The following is a 20,914-nucleotide window of genomic DNA, read 5'->3' as shown; positions in this document are numbered from 1 at the left end:
TATTAGGAAAAATTATATATATATATATATATATACACACATATATATAATATATAGCTATATATATAATATATATTACATATATGAATGATAATTTTAACTAATCAGAGGTTTACTTCCTGACATTGCTACAATTGCTTTGCATTGAAACCGTTCATTCATGTTGGCAGTTTTAAAAATGTTTCTTACCAGGTTTCTATTATTGAATTCCTTCAAGTCAAATGTCAGTTTCAAGTTGGTCAGTTTGTGATAGCAGAACTTTTGCTCATCACAGCTAAATACTCAGAACAGTATTTAAATTGTTTAAACAGATATACAGTTTACAGCAGAGCAAGGCTTGTCATTAATCAAATGCGTATACCTCCAGGTTGGCCACATTCGTGCGGAGCGTGACATTCTAGTGGAGGCAGACAGTTTGTGGGTTGTGAAAATGTTCTATAGTTTTCAGGATAAGCTAAACCTCTACCTAATCATGGAGTTCCTGCCTGGAGGTAATTACTTCACAATGAAAGGTCGATTTCCCTTTTGTTCTGTGGTTTTTCTCTCCCATCAACAATTAACCCTTTCTCTACTTGTAACTGCTCACAGAGTCTGTGTCTAGTCTAGATCTGTGAAGGAGGTCAGTGCCCGCCTGTGCTGGTGACTCTGAGGTCTTAGCCTTCCTTCACTCCCCATTTCAGATGGATAAGTCTTCCTGTTTCTTTTTCCTCTAAACATGTGCAGACAAAGTAGGGCGCTGTCTGCTTTCCTGCTGACGGGCACCCTGAGTGCTGTTAGCCGATCACAATGAGGCCAGAGACTCTTGCTTCAACCGTTTGCTTTCTTTCTCTGTGATTTATTAGTAAAGAGTGATGTTCTCTTCACCTATATTAATATCTAGAGTCCACTTCTCCTTCCTGAGATTTCAAGCTTAGACAGCTACAGAGTAAGCCAGAGCAGAGCATACCATCTATTTTGGAGACAGTCTCTCCTGGCGAACCAGTGAACTCTAAACAAACAGAAGACAAGTGTTGTTTTTTTTTTCTCTCTCTTTTCTTTGCATTTGTTTATTTATTTATGTGTTTGTTTGTTTTTACATCCCAACCTCAGTTTCCCCTCCCTCCTCTCCTTCCAGTCCCTGTACCTCTGTTTTGTTTTTTAACAAAGCAAATGTAATTTATTGGGACAAAGTGTATTGATCTTGTGACACCCCTTAGTTTATTCCCAGGGTCACCAGTAATTTTTCCTGACAACAGATCAAGATTACAATAGAGTTGGCTGGTAGAATGCCCCTCCCCCTTTGTCTTAAGCATTTATGTGCCAGCTCTTAGGTAGTAAGAAACAGCCTGGCCACCAGCTCCTTACCATGTGTCTCCCTAGCTACTACTGCACTAATTCCTTAGCTTTTCATGTCCCTTGGACCCTGCCCTTTGAACTTGGTGATGCTGGCCTGCACAGCCTGAGCTGGCCTGAGCTCTCCCACCATCTGGGCAAACTCACACGAGTCAGGTCATCTGCTTCCTGCTCTGCTTGGTAGTGAGTGACAGTGCATGGTGACCTTAGGGTGGATTCAGCCACTGTTCCTGGTCTCATAGTGTTCCCAGGAATGCTGAGGACTCACAGTTTTCAAGTCTTGGGCCTTTGTTTAATTTTTGTCCAAGGGAAAAATTCTTGCCAAGAATACAAGAAGAAAAAAAAAGAATTATGAATGAAATGCCCCTCAGAAGGCAGCATGAGACTCCGAGGTTGGAGGTCTCTTTTCCTTGTTCCCTGCTGTAAGTAGCTCTACATGAGGTAGACACTGAACCTTCCTGTCTCTCTTAGCTTTTTAGCTACTTGACATACTTTCTTTGCTTTTGTTTAATTGCTGGATTTTAGGGTATGAATCTTTTTTCTCTTGCTTTTACCTTGCAGGAAACTAAGGAGCTTATCATTAGATTAACAGTTCTGCAATGGATAGTGGCGTCCATTTAAGTACTCTAATAAGATGTTAGGAGAAGGCCCTGGTGGTCTTGAGAATGGCCAGTGTGCTCGCCTGTCAGGCAGTTAGTCTCCAGTGGAGAGTAGTGGGTTCAGCATTTGCTGACTGATGCTCAGCTGCCTCACAGGCCCCTTCCTCTTAGTTTGCCTCTCTGTGTTAGTGGAAAACCTTGTTTTCAGTCTCCCTAAAGATTTATATTTTATTTGGCATTTCAATTTAATGACAGCAATTCAGCCTGTATGGAATTGCCATTGCCTCTAGATACAGACAACTTTACAGATACTGGAGCAAACATAAAAGTAAAGTAGGTCACTCACTGGGCAGTGGTGGGCACGTCTTTAGTCCTAGCACTCAGGAGGCAGAGGCAGGTGGATCTCTGTGAGTTCAAGGCCAGCCTGGGCTACAGAGTGAGTTCTAGGACAGCCAGGGCTACACACAGAGAAACCCTGTCTCGGAAAAAAAAAAAACAAAAAAACAAAAAAAAGAAACAGTAAAGTAGGATTTTCCCTCAAGTCCAAAATACTGTTGTAAGCAAATACACTGTTAATCATGGGAGAAATTCTCACTTCTCTGAAGAGGAAAATTAAATCATAGCATAGTAGTCATCATTACCTAGCTTAGGTACAAGATGGTATTTTTCTCTGTGACTGTGATTTTTACCCTTAAGTATTAGAAACCTCTTGCTGTTTCTTCCCATGTCAGCACTGCGGGTCAGTCTCTGGGACACAGCACAGTTGGGTTTAGTTGTCTTGTATCTGAAATTGGTTCTTACTCACATTTTATGTTGTGTGTGTGTGTGTGTGTGTGTGTGTGTGTGTGTGTGTGTACATGCATTGTGTGTGTATGCTGGTGGCTTTGTATCTTTCTGCTTCCAGGCGACATGATGACCTTATTGATGAAAAAGGATACTCTGACAGAAGAGGAGACTCAGTTTTACATAGCAGAAACAGTATTAGCCATAGACTCCATTCACCAGCTGGGATTCATCCATAGAGACATCAAACCAGACAACCTTCTCTTGGACAGCAAGGTATGTGGGGGCGTAGCACCCTGACCAGTGTGTCTGCTGAGCTCGGCAGCCTGGCTGCAGTGTCTGTGTACATGCAGTGCTGATAGGGGACAGCGATCGATCCACCTTGTGTGGTTTTCTCCTTTTTATAGGACGCGGGGGTGGGGGGTGGGTGGGGGGGTGAGACAGAGTTTCTCCGTGTAGCCCTGGCCATATTGGAATTTGCTCTGTTGACCAGGCTGGCCTCAGACTTAGAGATCCACCCGCTCTGCCTCCCAAATGCTGGGATTAAAGACATGCGCCACCATACCCAGCTGTTTGAGTAGTTTGTTGTTCTGTGTTTTTCATTGTAGTAAGATGGGTGGGGAGCAGTATGTTGACTAGAGGTGTAATGGATGCAGGAAGGACCAGAAGATAATTTTCTCCCTATCCAAGAGTATTTGCCCATCCATCACCGTGTTTCTTCTTTCCTCACAGGGCCATGTGAAACTTTCTGACTTTGGCCTTTGCACAGGCCTGAAGAAAGCACATAGGACAGAATTTTATAGGAACCTGAACCACAGCCTGCCCAGTGACTTCAGTAAGTGCCCTGTTCCTTAACCCAGTGTGTAAGAGTGATTGCCCTGGTAACTAAACTGTGCAGGGAACATGGAAGATCCTCTAGAGCACCATGAGTTCTAGAGAAGAAATGTAGACCTTCCTATATTTTCTGTGCTGCCTGACTAGGCGAGATGAGCGCTTCCAGTTGTGCTACGGCAGATGTTGGAAGGACTTCTGGAGAACTCTGCTAGGAAGGTGCTGGTGTGACCTCGGCACAGCCAGGAGTGATGGCATGAGAGCTCTCAGGACAGCTGCAGACTGGGATTATTGCAGGAGTCTAGTGAGGAGACACCAGGGCCACGGCAACTCTTGTATAGGAAAACATTCACTGAGGGGTGGCTTACAGTGCACAGGTGTAGTCCATTATCATTATTGTTGGAGGGATTTGCTCTTCTTTACTCTTTTGGGGGGCCGTCACCCAGCTCCCAAATAAATCACACACAGAGGCTTATTATTTATGAATGCCCAGCCTTAGCTTGGTTTAGTTTCTAGCCAGCTTTCCTTATCTTAAATTATCCCGACTACCTTTTACCTCTGGGCTTTTCCCGTTCTCTGACTTCTGTAAATCTCACTCTTTGTGGCTTGCTATGTAGCTAGGTAGCTGGCCCCTGGAATCCTCCTCCTCTGGCTCCTAGATCTTCGATCTCTCCTCCCAGATTTCTCCTTCTATATATCCTCTCTGCCTGCCAGCCTCGCCTATCCTTTCTCCTGCCTTGGCTGTTCAGCTCTTTATTAGAGCATTAGGTGTTTTAGACAGGCACAGTACCACAGCTTCACAGAGTTAAACAAATACAACATACACAAAAGCAACACACCTTAAAATAATATCCTACAACAGTCATCACGGTGGGGAGCATGGAGCCATGCAGGCAGACATGGTGCTGGAGAAGGAGCTGCTGCGTGTTGATATGCAGGCAACAGGAAGTTGACTGCCTCAGTGGACATGGCTTGAGCATATAGGAGACCTCAAAGCCCTCCCCACAGTGACACACTTCCTCCAACAAGCCCACACCCACTCCAACAAAGCCACACCTCCTAATAGTGCCATTCCTTTTGGGGGGCCATTTTCTTTCCAACCCCCACACCAGGTGTTCTTTTCCACCTGAGCAGCAGCAGGGCATGGAAGGAAGAGTGTGTAGTAAAATCACAGTTGAGGCCTGGGGAGACGGCTCTGGGGGTGTAGTGCTTGCCCTGCGTCCAGGAAGACCCAAGTTTGACTCCTAAAATGCATAGAAAAAGCTAAGCGCAAAGGTACCTGGCTGTAACTCAGCACTGAGGGGTGAGGACAGGAGGACTCCCTGGGGCCAGTGAGAGACCCTGCCTCAGAAACAGAAGTAAGAGAAAAAAAAGTAAAAGAAGAAAAGAAAGATGGATGGCATCTAAGGAATGATACCTGTGTTCCTCGGGCCTCAAACATAGATGGGTACGGGACACACCTGCACATGCACAGACTCAAACACACAAATCCTAGTTCATCCTAGAAAACACAGAGTGCACCCTAACCCCAGGAGTCTACTTGCTGCTCTTGCAACTTTGATTGTAAGTTTTAGAAATTGTGAGTGTTGGAGGTCAGCATGCGTGGGTCAAACCCATCTGCAGATTCAGAGTGAGTTGATGTGGATTTTCTGGAATGCTACAAACTGGATCTGAATAAGTGTGAAAACTGAACATAACATATAGAGCTGTGAGAGATGAGGAGAATCATCTGAGTGTACTACGTGTATATGGGAGGGGACCACAAAACAAAGTGAGCAGAGAGAGCGTTGTTGTGACTCAGTAGTACACTGCTTGCCTGGCCTGCAGACAGCCTGCATTCCTTCAACAGTACCACCACCAAAACCCCAGACAGACAAAAAAGCGCATACATCACAGTGGGTACACACTCGAGTTTCTTTCTCTGCAGTTCTGTGAAGGCCTGGCTCTTCTCTCTGGCCACATGAGTCACATGAAACGGTTGACAACTCCCACTGTGACTCTGGGAGTGCTGTGTCTAGAGCTTTGTGTTTGGGGTGTAGAAATGAATGGAAAATGAGTCACCAGAGTTGAATTGGCTTTGTTTGTTTCCCTTATTTTGGTGCTTTGAGATGGGGGTCTCTATGTATCCCAGGCTGGCCTGGAACTCACAGAGATCTCCCTTCCTCTGCCTCCCATTGCCGCGCCTGACTTCACTCAGGGAGTTTAGTGAGTGTGTGGTATGACTAGTACCAGGCTCCCAAAGTACTAAGCATTCTTTTCTGAATTTTGATTAGGACTTGATTTTTCTACTTTTAGCTTTCCAGAACATGAATTCCAAAAGGAAAGCGGAGACCTGGAAAAGAAACAGACGCCAGCTAGTAAGTAATATTGGAGGCTTCTAAAAATATGACAAACCAGTCTGACTAATTTTGACAATGAATACAAATGGGCTGGAGATGTAGCTCAGTAACAGTGCTTGCCTGGCGTGCACAAGGCCCTGGGTCCTGTCCCCAGTACCAGCTATCACCAAGTGAACAAAAACAAAAACCAGAAGGCACGTCTATGTCCAGTTAATAAACGTCTGAGCATCTCCCTTGAGTGTAATCCTTCAGCAGCGGCACTGTCACTGGCCTGGTGGCCTCCAAAGGAGTTCTGTGAGGGGCAGGTAACATTAGGCTGCAGTTAGTGAGTTTTCGGGAGGGGACTTCATCCCGGCCTTCCAATAGGTACAGTTCCTTTCTTCCTGTCCTCCCTTCTAAGGTAGAAAGGGTTCAGTTAAGCTGGGGACCTCAAGGTAAGGCAAGTGTAAACCTCTGCTTTGAGTATTTAAGGCATTGTCTATTTACTAATTAATTTATTTATTTTTTTATTTATTTATTTTTTGGTTTTTCGAGACAGGGTTTCTCTGTGTAGCTTTGCGCCTTTCCTGGAACTCACTTGGTAGCCCAGGCTGGCCTCGAACTCACAGAGATCCGCCTGGCTCTGCTTCCTGAGTGCTGGGATTAAAGGCGTGCGCCGCCGCCGCCGCCGCCGCCGCCGCCGCCGCCGCCGCCACCCGGCATTATTAATTTATTTTGATATAAAGTCTCCTATAGTCTAGGCTGGCTTAGGATTCATTATTTAGCTAAGGCTGACCTTGGACCCCCCCCCCCCCCCAGTCGTCTTGATTCCACCAACATAGTAGGATTATGGATGTATTTTCAGGAAGTATCTCTCAAACTTGTTAAGATGCTGATCCCGTTAGGCAAGTGAGCACTCCTGTTCATCTGCCTTACCTTTTCTTACATTGTGGTAATCAGAATTAGAGAGTTTTTAATTTTATAAGTGTTTGACTAGGTCCACATTTAAAATTGTGCCCCATTGGAGCTGAGAAATGGCTCAGTGGTTAAGAGCACTGGCTGTTCTTTCAGAGGTTCTAAGTTCAATTCCCAGTATCCACAAGGCTGTGCACAAACATTTATAATGGGATCTGATGCCTTCTTCTGGTGTGCAGACATGCATACAAACAAAGCCCTAAATACATACATAAATAAAATTGTGCCCCATAAGCTTCAAAGTAAATAAGTCATTTTACTGCATTTACCTTGATAGTATGTTGAAGGCAATTTAAATAATATGCATTCACCACTGAAATATTACTGTCTAGGAAAACTTCAGTCTTACTTATTTCATTTGTGTGTGCATGAATGCTTCTGTGTATGTAGGTCAGAGGACAACTTGTAGGGATCTTATTCCACTGTGTGGGTCCTGGGACTCAAACTCAGTTCATCAGTCTTGGTGGCAAGTGCTTTTACCAATTGAGCCATCTTGCTAACCAAAACTTTGTGTGTGTGTGTGTGTGTGTGTGTTTTAACCTTTCATTTTTATTTTATGTGTGTGGTTGTTTTGCCTGTATGTATGTCTGCATACCATGTGTGTGCCTGGTATCCTCAGAGGCCTGAAGAGATCATAGGATCCCCTTGAAGGAGTTACAGATGGTTGTGATTCCACTGTGTGGGTTTTAGAATTTAAAACCAGCTCCTTTGCAAGAGCAGCAGTACCCTTAACCACTGGGCCATCCTCCAGTCGCACCAACATTTATTCTTTTTGTTGTTGTTTTTTCTTTCTTTTTTCTTTTTCTTTCTTTCTTTTTTTTTTGGTTTTTCAAGACAGGGTTTCTCTGTGTAGCTTTGCATCTTTCCTGGAACTCGCTCTGTAGACCAGGCTGGCCTCGAACTCACAGAGATCCACCTGCCTCTGCCTCTTGAGTGCTGGGATTAAAGGCGTGGTGCACCACTGCCTAGCCTTTTTTTGTTTTTCAAGACAGGGTTTTTCTGTGTACCTTTGGCTGGCCTGGAACTCACTCTGTAGACCAGGGTGGCCTAGAACTCACAGAGATCCATCTCTGCCTCCTAAGTGCTAGAATTAAAGACACGTGACACCATCACTTGTCCCCCAACATTTATTCCTGGTGGATGATTTCTTGATTTGTTCATGTCTGAAAACTAAACAGGTGCTGTACTTTGCAGCAGCAGTGGTTACATGTGCATGTGTAGAAAGGGTGGCGCTGTGATGGTGCCCACGTGCAGTGATAACTTGGCAGACCTCTGAAGTGCTGGCTTAGACTTTCTTGCTGTGCTTTTACTGACTTGCCTCAAGAGGAAGCAGGTGACAGGTCGCCAGTGGGACAGCGCGCTCAAAGGGACAGAGCTGCACTCACTGAACTTTGGACAAAGGAGGAAAAACATGCATTGGGGAAAGTAGCCTGGGGCTGGAGAGACGGCTCAGTGGTTAAGAGCACTGCTACTCTTCCAGAGGACACGGGTTCCATTCCCAGCACCCACATGGTGGCTCACAACTGTCTGTAACTACAATTCCAGGGGACCTGATATCCTTACATAGGCATACACACAGACAAAATACCAATGCACATAAAAATAAGTATTTATTTAAAGTCTGTTCAACAGGTGATGTAGGATTTTTACCTGCAGTACTGTACTGTACTTTGAAATGATATTAGATTCTTACCTTTTGCCTTGTACAAAAATCAATTCAAAATGGATCAAAGGCCTTTATTTAAAACCTGAAACAAGGGTGGGTATGTTTCAAAATGCCTTTAATTCCAGCACTCAGGAGGCAGAGGCAGGTAGATCTCTGAGTTCAAGGCTAGGTGCTCTACAAAGCAAGTTCTGGGATAGCCAGGGATACATGGAGAAATCTTTCTCAAACAACAACAAAAACCCCTTGAAACTTCTAGAAGAAAATACAGGACATGCCCTTTAAGATATTGGGGTAGGCTGGACCTTTTTGAATAGAGCTTCGGTAGCACAGGGACTAATCCACATGTCAGTCAACAGATGGGACCACTTGACAATAAAAAGTCTCTACAGCAAAGGAAAGTCATCAGTGCAGACAGCCCAGAGTGGAGAAGAGCTTTACCAGATACTTTTCAGACAAGTGACTAAATGTAGAACTTGCAAAGAAGTGCAGAAATTAAATACCAAGGGAGTAAAACTGTCAGTCAACAAATGAGCAAGTGACCAGAATAGTTTTCAGAAAAGAAACACAGGTGGTCAATAACTCTTTTTAGAAGTGTTCAGCTGGGCTTGCTAGTGCACCCTTTTAATCCCAGCCCTTGGGGGACAGAGAAAGAGAATCTTTGAGTTCGAAGCTAGCCTGATCTACATTGTGAGACCTGGGCTAGGCAGGGCTGTATTGTGAGACCCCAAAACAAATGTCCAGTAGACCTCGCCATCAGGGGAATGCAAATACTTTGAGGTAACACCTCAGCCCAGTCCTAATGGCGACCATCAGCAGATCTGACAAGGAGTCTTGGAGAGGGTGTGGAGAGGAGGTGCCTGTACTCGTCGGTGTGGTGAAGATCATACAGCCACTGTGGAAATCAGCTGCCTGCTGAGCCGCCTCCCACCCAAACAGGACAGGTTATTAAGGTTAGCAGATGAGAGCAGAGCTGATCTCAGAGGTGCCTTACACGTAACAATCCCCCAATGGCCAGCTTTGGCTGCACGGCCTCCTAGGGTTTGTAGCCTCGGGGATACACGAGAGTAAAGCACCGGCGTTTGGAGACTGTTGTTGTTCATCACAGAAAGCCTGCGATGTAGAGACCATCTGCAGGCGTTGGCCACTAGGCTTTCGTTCTCACTAGCGGGGCTTCCCTTTGGGGATGCTCTCAGGCCACGTAGTGCGAGTTGGAAGTGGGATGATTTGGAGCAAGGCATTTCATCTCCACACTGGGCTGTCCCTTCCTTCACTAGTTCTTAGGCCTTGAGTAATGATTTTGGATGTCAGGTTTTATCTGCATCATTGGGCTAGCTAGTTCTTCCTTGCAGACATCTTGGCAGAATTAGGAAGGCTCATTGAGGTATAGAGCCTGGTTCTTAATAGGTGGTTTATGGTGTGGGCTCTGGGTATGTTTAGGAGGGGTCTTTTGTCTTATTAACAAAGCTCTATAGTTTATTTTGGAAAGTGCTGTAGCTGATGAGTCTGTAGTAGGCTTGGGCTGTCCTACTTACGTAGTTTGGGGTGCCCCTGGTGGAGCTCAAGGCCTTTGGTCTCTGGAATGACATTCGGAGCTTAGGTATACCCTCCTGGCCAGGCCTGCCTAATGTGTGTCCGTATTGTAGGCCTTCTCTACGGTGGGCACTCCTGATTACATCGCTCCTGAGGTGTTCATGCAGACCGGCTACAACAAGCTCTGTGATTGGTGGTCCCTTGGGGTGATCATGTACGAGATGCTCATCGGTAAGTTGCGGCATGCTTCCTGAGGGGTTTCTGTGCGCCCAGGAAAGACTTCCACTCTTACTCTGGGTCACGTGGAGGCCAGCTAGGTGCTGTGTTTACTGGCCTTCAGAGTGAGGTTTCCTTGACGGCCAGCTCTTTCAGACGAGTCCCACTGTCGTCACAGGTTCCCTGACCTCGGGTCGCCTGTGCTGGTCCTGCATTACTTACATGTCCTCTGTCCTTCCCTCTCCCCATCTGGCCCCTAGCCACTCTCACTTACCAAGCACCATTGTGGACAGAGCTTCACCACGGCTGTGCCTCTCTCTTGGTTTGTCAGTTGTGACTTGCTTCTTCTCTCGAAGCCTTGACAGCATGGAACCTTGGTTCTCCCTTGATTGGATGGAGTGTCACATTGACGGCATGTCTATGTGCCGTGGAGCACTGACGGATGAGTCTGGATAACAGGGTGGGAACACTGGATATGGATGAACTCCATGTGGAGGACAGGCTGGCCATAGGGAGTGCAAGTCTATCCTCTTGCTTGGACTTCCAGAAAACAACAACCAAGAGGCCATGATGGTCTTTTTGGAACCTGCACTTTCCCTTCTCCATTGCTTGACACTGTGCCATGTGACAAGTTCCCGGGAAAGGGTCATTTACGGTGTCTGTCTGTCTTCTGCTGGCATGCCGATGCCCACACTGCGACTCTGCTTGTCCTTTCCTTTCTCAGCATCAGCTGTTAGCTGGCTTTCCAGTTGGCTTCCTAGGGTATCAGAGGTACAACTCTTCACTTTGAGTTGGCAGAAATGAAAAATGGTGGTAGATAGCCGGGCGGTGGTGGCCACACCTTTAATCCCAGCACTCGGGAGGCAGAGGCAGGCGGATCTCTGTGAGTTCGAGTCCAGCCTGGTCTACAGAGTGAGTTCTAGGACAGCCAGAGCTACACAGGGGAACCCTGTCTCAAAAACAAAACAAAAAAAAAGAGGCTTTAGATATTTTCTGGGGAGAATGAAAATCCTGCCAGTGTGGTGGAGAAATGAACGTGCGGAGTCCGGGTCCTGGGCAGTGAAGCTCCACACTTCTGCTCATTACAGGCTACCCACCCTTCTGCTCCGAGACCCCACAAGAGACATATAAGAAGGTGATGAACTGGAAGGAAACTTTGACCTTTCCCCCAGAAGTTCCTGTCTCCGAGAAAGCCAAGGGCCTGATTCTGAGGTAGCAGAACATGTCCCATGCTCAGCCTTGTGACAGGAATGAATCCTGGGTGCTCCTGCTTCCTCCAGGGGTGGGGTTTGGGGGAAGAGCATGCAGGAGCCTGGCTATTCATTTTTCTGAAGAAACTGTTGGAGTGTGTTGAAAAGCCTGTTTTTTCCAGGTTCTGCTGTGAATGGGAACATAGAATCGGAGCCTCTGGAGTTGAGGAAATAAAAAGTAATCCTTTTTTTGAAGGTGTTGACTGGGAACATATCAGGTATGCACCATATTACATTATCCAGGATTTAACATAACTTCGTATTGGAGGGGGAGGTGTTCATCCCCCAGTGCTTGAGTGAAGTTCACTCTACCCTTTAACCTTGGCATTGGCTCTGGGATCAAATAGGTCAGCAGGTTTGCGGAGCAAGCACCGTAGGTATGTTACAGAAGATGATTGTGAACTCTTGATTCTCCTGCCTCTCTTCCTCCCAAGTGCTTGGATACAGGAATGTGCCGCCATCCACAGATTGTGTTTCCTTAGTCTAGTTTGGGAGAATCATGATTGGCAAGCTCCATAAAGGAAGAGAGCCTTTAGACATTTAGAGTCTTTCGTTTGCGGTGAAAATGGAGTCAGGCTTGTCCGCTATGTGCCACAGGATGCAGGAGACCCAGCAGTGACTGACAGAATAAAGTGAAGGGTGTCTAGGAAGCATGCTGTCTTTCTCATACCCATCCTCCATGGTTGAGGGCCTTCAGCAGAGGCTGTTCATGCACACCACGTAGAGGCTGTTTCTGGGAGATAGAAGACCAGTGAGAAGAAGGTGAGGGGGTCAGTATAGAGGGCAGGAAAGAGGGGAGGAAAGCGCCTTTTGAGAGGTGTGTCCTGGACTCCTGGACTACCCGCTGAAGCAAGCACCTGCTGTCCTTAGCACTCAAGGATTACTAAGCAGAAAGGGTCTGCCATATATTATATTATAATTGTGTTTTGATTTAGATCCTCGAATTTTGTTGGTTGGTTGGTTTTTGAGACAGGGTTTTTCTGTTTAACAGCTCTGGCTGTCCTAGAACTCCATTATTCCCCCATTTGTATTTATTTATTTATCTATCTGTCTACTTATTTATTTATTTTTCTATTATCAGCTTGATACAGTATAAATTCTTATCCTAATAGTGATAGTGAAATGTTTCATTGAGGCTTGCCCAGTAATTGAGTAAAACCAAAACTTATGAGCCACAGTCATCCTAGGATCCCCCCACCATATAGCCTCCCTGGTTCTGTGGGTTGCAGTCTAATTGTCCTTTGCTTTATATCTCGTATCCACTTATGAGTGAGTACATACTATGTTTGTCCTTCTGGGTTTGGGTTACCTCACTCAGGATGATTTTTTCTAGTTCCATCCATTTGCCTGCAAATTTCATGCTGTCATTGTTTTTCTCTGCTGAGTAGTACTCCATTGTGTATATGTACTACATTTTCTTAATCCATTCTTCAGTTGACGGGCATCTAGGTTTTTTCCAGGTTTTGGCTATTACAAATAGTGCTGCTATGAACATAGTTGAGCATGTATCTTTGTAGTATGATTGAGCATTCCTTGGGTATATGCCCAAGAGTGGTATCGCTGGGTCTTGAGGTAGATCGATTCCCAGTTTTCTGAGAAACCACCAGACTGATTTCCATAGTGGTTGTACAAGTTTGCATTCCCACCAACAGTGGATGAGTGGATTTGTGAAGCTAGCTTGGGACTCACAGTCTGCTTTTCTTGGCTCCACTGTGGCCAGCATCCCTGTGATTTTATCTTTCCAGTGGAATCAGGGAAAAGCCCAATGCAGGCCGCTTAGAGGCTCTATTCTCCTGTCTTTCTAATGGAATGTTTTTTTGTTTGCTTGGTTTTGCTGTTTTTTTGAGACAGCATCTCAGCCAGGCGGTGGTGGCAACACCCCTTTAAACCCAGCACTTGGGAGGCAGAGGCATGCGGATCTCTGAATTTGATACCAGCCTGGTCTACAGATCAAATTCCAGGACAGCCAGGGCTACACAGAGAAACTCTGTCTCAAAAAACCAACCAACCAAACACCACCACCAACAACAACAAAGAGACGAGGTCTCTATGTAGCCCTGGTTGTCCTGAAACTCACTAGGTATAGTAGGCTGGCCTTGAACTCACAAGAGATCCACCTGCCTTTGCTTTCTGAGTGTTGTGATTAAAGGCGTGCACTATCACGCCTGGCTGAATTACCAGTTTTTAATGATAATTTTGTTCAGATGCCGTCAGTTGGCTTCTTTAGCATTTAGAGAAAAAATGCTGCCTACCAGTGAATAGTCCTTCCGTGTCAGACAGAGTTCTCCTGAGAAAGACTTGGTCAGCGTCCTCCATGTGAATACTGACTGGTGATCTGGTGTGTCTGTTCTTGGCAGGGAGAGACCAGCTGCCATATCTATTGAAATCAAGAGCATCGATGATACCTCAAACTTCGATGAATTTCCAGAGTCTGATATTCTTAAACCCACAGGTAATCCCACTGGCTGACATTGAGGCCTCAGAGTTGCATCATCCCCTGTGGTTTTGGGGTGATGTTTACAGATTCTCCTCAGAATGTGGAGGGGAACTTCTGACCCCGTGTAAGTAGTTAGTACTGTTGGGTAGCGGTGAGACCACTGAATGGGATGTGAGTACGTACCTGTGTCGACTCGGCGCTGACCGAGCTGGTCACAGCACTCTGTCTTATGTTACTCACTGGGTTAAAGGTTAGGGGAACGGAAGTGACTGGAGCAGGAAAATAAAGCTTTGGTGTTCAAGATTTATTTATGCATATGGCTGCTCTGTCTGCATGCATGCCTGCACGCCAGAAGAGGGCATCAGATCCCACTAGAGATGGTTGTGAATCACCATGTGGGTGGTGGGAATTGAACTCAGGACCTCTGGAAGAGCAGCTAGTGCTCTTAACCACTGAGCCATCTCTCCAGCCCAAAATAAAATAAAATCCAAATATAATTTATCCAAAATAAAACTTTTAAATATTTATGCAGAAATGGGAAGTTCAGGGAACGTAGGTGAGCAAAATAGAAAATTTGCACAGTGAAAAATAATGCTTTCCAAATGGGAGCTGTGCTGTGTTCTTGAGGGTGTCATGTCTCTTGGACTGAGCTGTCCGTGGGGTAGGGCAGTGACTCAGTCTTTTCCATGTCTTTGATCACAGTGACCACAAGTAATCACCCCGAGACTGACTACAAGAACAAAGACTGGGTCTTCATCAACTACACATACAAGCGCTTTGAGGGCCTGACAGCCAGGGGGGCCATACCTTCCTACATGAAGGCACCCAAGTAAGGCCTGTGCTGGGAACCCTAGACTGGCCAGAGTTCTCCGTACAACATTGTGGTTTGCCTCTCACGCTCTTGAAAGAACTTCCAAGAAGTTTGTAGACCCCATTAACACGTCATAGTCAAGTCTCTGAAATGTGATTGTAAGTGGCTGTTCCCCCACAGTGCCCCAGGGAACGGATAGGACGAAGACAAGCATTTCTCCAGCAGCCACAAGCAGCTGTCTTGCTTCTCTAGAAGCTCTGTGAGCCAGTTTGCTAGGTGTTTCAAAGAGAATTTGAATTCCCGAAGTTCATCAGAATGAAGGGGAAAAAGAGCCATCATCCACCATTACTGAGATTATAGACACTGAGTACCAGCCAATGCCTGTGTTGTGGTGATATGCCACCTGCCAAGCCCACCAAGTATTTTTCTCTTTATAGCTGAAAATCCTACAGTTAAAGAAATGACGCAATAATGAAAATCTGTGTGAACAGCCAACAGTGTGGCTGAAGGAACGATCTCCGTCCTGTGGGTGTGGGTGTTTTCTCCCCATACCTCGGCCTGGGCGAGGAGCTTTCCCTAGCCTTCATTCATGGTGCACTTTACTTATGGTACTAGGGCAAAGACCCGGATCCACTGACCTATCTCCCATCCAAAAGACTCGTGCTGCTCTTCTGAGTGTTGATGGGGAGGCACTAGTGTGATCCTTTGTGGCTGCTGGCCCACAAGCCACTGGACACTGCCAAGGAGTTCTGGACCATGTTCAACCCTCACTTTCTCTTCACGGCTATTTGAGAAGATCTGGAGACACGTGCTGCCTACGAGCAATACCTGGAAGTGCTCCCAGGACGGCTTGTTCCTGAGAACACAGCAGAGGACCCGGTGGAGGGAGGCTCCGGTGCTGCCATGCAAGATCTCACAGCCTCCTTGGAAGCCAAGGCCGACGCAGCCCAGAGGAGTCCTCGGGCTCATTCCTCAACTCATGGTGCAACTGTGTTTGTCTTGGTGTTTCCCTATCCCAGCTTCAAGTAGCCATTTTGCCTTGGAATCATGATTACAAATTTTTCCTTTGCAGATGCCTTCCTGGGGGATACTTGCCCCTGCACCCAAAAGGGTTGCCTGCAGCTTGGGCTGACCTGGCCTCTCCGCTGTGGCGTTCTCTCATGAGAAACACTGAATTTAGCACAAAGTGCCTTCTCTGTCACAGCTGCTGCCACCTTGGAAGACTTTGCTGCGTCAGAAAAATGTGGAGGTCCATATGAATGAATGCATTATTAGTTTGGTTTCAAGTGCTGACAACTGTTAAGGCATTAGTTGCTCCTGTGTGGTGACTTGCAGTGTCCTGGCCAGGCTACAGCTGGGATGCGCTCTCTGCCAGGCTTGACGTTGTGAAGGTCAGCTCTGTCCTAGCTCAGCTATTCAGAGAGTAGAATAGAAGACTTAAAGTTGTAAGCAAAACTGCTTTGTTTCCATGTCTTAGATGAAGAAAAAGGAATGTTAGGGAAGTCTTCACTCTGGGGAAGGGTGCTGGATGTCTTAGCTCCTTCATCTTTCATGCAGAGCCTGCCGGGACAAAGGAGACAGAAGGGCCTGTGCGGCTCTGAGCTCTCCACTACCAAACAGTTGGGGTCCTGATCCCTGTGTGTTGCAGGAGTGTGTGAGCATGGGTGAAGAGGTGATATAGAGTAGTGTGGAGCCTGTGTGGTGGGGAATGCTTCGTTCTGGGGAAATGCCCACATTTTAACTACTCAACCTTTGAATAAACTGTGAAAACAGTAATGGGACTTGGTGGTTTTATTCATTCATTTATTTATTTATTTAGGATTTATTTATTATGTAGACAGTATTTTGCCTGCATTATGTCTGCAGGCCTGAAGAGGGCACCAGATCTCATTACAGATGGTTGTGAGCCACCATGTGGTTGCTGGGAATTGAACTCAGGACCTCTGGAAGAGCAGCCAGTGCTCTTAACCTCTGAGCTATCTCTCCAGCCCCTGGTGGTTTCATTTAATGTGATGTATTTAAAGTATCTGTAGTTTGAACTACAATCAAGTGGCCCCTTTCAGTCTTTGTCCAGAGATACTGGATCACTGCACTGTTCTCTTGATACAAAATGCTGTCTCGGAGCTGGTCTTCTGAATTGGTATTCATAGAGACTATTGAGGCCCCTCCTACTCTGTCTCAGTGGGGACAAAACTCTTGCTAGACAGGTGTTGTCACTGGGTCATACAGGAGCCTAAGGGTTTACAGTGTGGGACGTCCCAGTCATTCTCATATACGTGTATATGTATATGTAAATTCATTACATTTTATGTATTGTGTGTCACATCTTGTGTGTGTGGTGGTCACAGGACAACTTGGAGCGGTCAGTTCTGTCAGCTCTAAGGGCCCAGGGGATCAACTCAGGTCCTCAGACTTGCTCCTGGCTGTGCATCTCATCAAAACTCTACTTTAAAAAAAAAGATTTTCATGTTTATCAGTTTTGTTTGCATGTATGTGTGCACCATGTGCACGCAATGCTCAAGGAGCCTGGAAGGACACCAGATCCCTGAAACTGGAGTTCACACAGTTATGTCCTGCGGTGTTGGGTGCTGAGACCTGAACCCAGGCCCTCTGCAAAAGCAGCCAGTGCTCAGTGCTGAGCCCTCTCCAGCCTCAGGTTACTAGTTTTAGCTGCACCTGTGTGATACATTAGGTGACCTCTGCCTTTCGTCACCAAGGGTTCTTCTCAGAATCACCTCCCTGGAAAGCACATCTTCCAGATCCCCTTGTCCATGTCCCTCCCATGGACTTACGTGTAACCTATGTGGTAGTTTCAGTTGAGCTCAATTCTGCTGGTGGCTGTTTCCCTAAAATGTCCAACTATGAAAACTAATGCCAGCTGAAAGCAGGCTCCCCGGTGCTTTTTCACTCGATTTCAGAGAACACTTGCCCACAGCATTGAAGCATCCCTCCTACAGAGGTCAGTGCTGCATGCTCAAGAGCCTAGATCATTGCAGGCTAGGATATAGTCATGCCAGCGCACATAGAGCAGGCCAAGCCACAGGCCAGTAGCCTGCCTGCAGGAGCTCTATAAAGGGTTTTCTTTGTACCTTCAGCTCCCAAATAATGACACAGAAACTTCTTATTATGAAAGCTTGGGCTTAGCTTAGGCTTGTTCCCAGCTAGCTTTTTAAAAAACTTACCCTATTTACATCAGTCTGCATCCTGCTTGTGGCTTGTTACTCAATACCGTACCCTAACCCTGACTCCCCCCACATCAGTGAAGTCGCCCATCTCTCAGATTCATGCCATCTCTCCAGCCCCCTGAAATGATTTTAATTGTACGTTAATAAATAAATAAAGTTGCCCTGGGGTCAGAGCTATTAGAGCCATAGCAAGAGCGTGGTGGTTAGAAGAGCTAGGTAGATTTCTGTGTGTTCAGGGATACAGCCAGTATTGGAGACACACGCCTTTAAGACCTGGAGGGCGGTACTTACAGGCAGTGACGAGGCAGTCATGTGTTTGGGTTTACAACCAATGAGAAGGCAGAACAGAAAGACTATTTAAAGACAAACAGGAAGTAGCTCTCTCTTGGGGAAGCTAGGAGCACTGCAGGAGGTAAGATTTTTAGCTCTGAGCTCTGACCTCTCAGCTTTCTCTTTTACATTGGCTCTGTGTTTCTTATTTTAATAAGACGATTGGTTACATCTACATTGGTCACTTCCCTTTGGGGTTGCAAATGATAATTAACAGTTATTGCCTCTCAATGTGATTCTTATCACCCCTTCGTTTGACCCTGGAAGCCTGGCTTTATATACCAGGACTTCCAGGGCATGGAGAGTCAGATAAGAGAAAAGAGAATGGAAGAACTAGATGGACAAGAACTTGAGAGGAACAAACTGAGGTGGGGAAGAACTAGATTGAAGGGCTAGAAGAGAGTACTAGAGGAATGAGATGGAAGATGAGGAAGAGCCAGATGGGGAAGTACTAGCTGGGTAAGAACAAGCTGAAAAGGATCTAGATGAGGCAGGATTTAGATGAGAGAATTAAGATAGAACTTAGAGCGAGCAATAGATAAGTATAGAGAGAAATCAGGCAAGAAAGGAGCTAGACATGAGAACAGAACTGAAGCTGTGTATAAAGGATGTTATGACAGAGGAATTAAAGCAAGTGGACTATAGAACTCGGTGTGCTGAGATTCTATTTCCTGAAAATAGTCCTTGCCGTTAGTAGTTCTCTCTCCTAGTCCCTGGGATGTATAATATTAAGGCTGGTCCCTCTAATATTAGACAAGAACTTGTAACCTTCCTGCCTCTGCTGAGATTGTAAGGACATTCTGCTGTGCCTAGCTATCAATATTAAATTTTATGGTCATTCTCGGTGTCACCACCATTTGTGTCCATTTGGTCAGCCTCCCTTGGCACTGCTGAGCTTTGCCTCCCTTCTCGGCTCATCCTCTGGCCCCAATCTAACTATTGGTGTAACACCTGTCTTTCCCTTGCCGAGGCTTCAGCTATCACTTCTGCATCAAAGTTCAAGGTCCCTTGACTCAAGTGAAGCTAGAACTCAGAGCCAGCCTGTGCTGCTGGAAATCTGGAAGGGCTTCATCAGTGCTGACGGAAGCGGACTACGATTCTACCAGTGCCTGCCTCTTAATTCCTCAGGCCACTGTAGGGATTTTGGACAACCTTACTGTGTCTTGTCCTTCCCTTTTTGAGCTTGTCTCCCTTGCTGCCAAATTCCAAGTCTGCTCCACTGTTTTGCATAAGATCCAGTAATACAGTCCAGACACCCTGGAACTCTTAAGTCCTAACCCCTGCCCCATCCATCGCCTCCTCTTCCCTGCTGACAGTCACTTTTACTGTGGCCCATAGATTGGAGTTTACTAGGAACAGCTCCTCCTTGCATGAAGTCGTTCCTGACTGGCTCTACAGGACTTTTTGTTTTGTTTTGTTTTTTTGAGACAGGGTTTCTCTGTGTCCTGTATCTCGCTCTGTAGACCAGGCTGGCCTGGAACTCACAGAGATCCGCCTGACTCTGCCTCCCCAGTGCTGGGATTATTAAAGGCGTGCGCCACCAACGCCCGGCTCCATGGGACTTATAAAAGCTTTTGGAGGGAAGGACCAGTCCTAAGGAGCATTAGCTGAGGGCAAGCAATGCCTGGGAAAAAATACCACCCACCAGGCCATCTGTCCTCAGGGTGTCAGCCCTGGACACCTATGGGGTCCTTATTACTAACAGAGAAGTTACTAACAAGAAGCCAAGGAGAAACTTGATTGGAACGGGGCCAAGACAGGAGTGAGAGCCAGAGCCCTGCAGACCCTGCCATTGTTTCTCACCTGATCTGAACTAACACTAACACAGGTCTGTGATCTAAGCTTTTGAGCTTACATTTGGTTGAGGGTCAGGGTTAGTTGGATTGGAGTGTAGGGTCTCCAGTGGTAACTAACTGTGAACTCAAGAAGACGACCTAGGACAGCAGAGAGGAAGAGAACAGGCAAACCTGTGTCCTACGGAAAGGAACTTGTAGCTAGTTTTCCTGCCTGGCCCACAGTCAGGACAAATCTCTGTCACCCACCAGTCCCACAGCCGCTCAGACTCAACCAAGTAAACACAGACACTTATATTGCTTACAAACTGTATGGCTGTGGCAGGCTTCTTGCTAACTGTTCTTATAGCTTAAATTAATCCATTTCCATAAATCTATACCTTGCCACGTGGCTCGTGCCTTACCAGCATCTTCACATGCTGCTTGTCATGGCGGCAGCTGGCAGTGTCTCTCCCTGCCTTCCTGTTCCAATTCTCCTGTTATCCCCGCCTATACTTCCTGCCTGGTCACTGGCCAATCAGTGTTTTATTTATTGACCAATCAGAGCAATTTAACATACAGACCATCCCACAGTAGGAACTACTGGCCTGGCCAGTAGGCACCACCCTTTAAATCTGTCAGAGGTTTGTTTTGTGATTTTCTTTTCTGTTACGACTTTTTTGGCTTTAGCGTTTTCTTTGACTGATGAATCTATTTTCTCTATTGTGTTTTCAGTGTCAGAGTTTCTCTGTTCCATCTCTTGCATTCTGTTGGTTATGCTTGTTTCTGTAGTTTAGTCAGGATTTCTATTTCCAGCATTTCCTCAGTTTGTGACTTCTTTATTGTCTCGGTTTCATTTTTCAAATCTTGAACCTGTTT

General features: G+C 46.1%; 1 protein-coding gene across 1 annotated transcript in view; it reads left to right on the top strand.

Annotated features, from left to right (window-relative positions):
• Positions 1 to 16,529, top strand: part of Stk38 (serine/threonine kinase 38) — a 34,529-nt gene extending 18,000 nt beyond the window's left edge. Inside the window, exons 6-14 of the mRNA XM_028888353.2 lie at positions 368 to 491; positions 2,836 to 2,990; positions 3,447 to 3,549; positions 5,841 to 5,902; positions 10,148 to 10,265; positions 11,339 to 11,462; positions 11,623 to 11,718; positions 13,858 to 13,952; positions 14,640 to 16,529. Of these exons, the coding sequence (XP_028744186.1) occupies positions 368 to 491; positions 2,836 to 2,990; positions 3,447 to 3,549; positions 5,841 to 5,902; positions 10,148 to 10,265; positions 11,339 to 11,462; positions 11,623 to 11,718; positions 13,858 to 13,952; positions 14,640 to 14,770 (1,008 nt within the window). The 3' untranslated portion in view covers positions 14,771 to 16,529. The remainder of the gene's footprint in view (positions 1 to 367; positions 492 to 2,835; positions 2,991 to 3,446; positions 3,550 to 5,840; positions 5,903 to 10,147; positions 10,266 to 11,338; positions 11,463 to 11,622; positions 11,719 to 13,857; positions 13,953 to 14,639) is intronic.
• The last annotated feature ends 4,385 nt before the right edge of the window (positions 16,530 to 20,914 follow it).

This window comes from Peromyscus leucopus, chromosome 16_21, assembly GCF_004664715.2.
Source record: "Peromyscus leucopus breed LL Stock chromosome 16_21, UCI_PerLeu_2.1, whole genome shotgun sequence".
NCBI classification, from domain to species: Eukaryota; Metazoa; Chordata; class Mammalia; order Rodentia; family Cricetidae; genus Peromyscus; species Peromyscus leucopus.
This window is presented reverse-complemented; position numbering and strand designations above follow the sequence as displayed.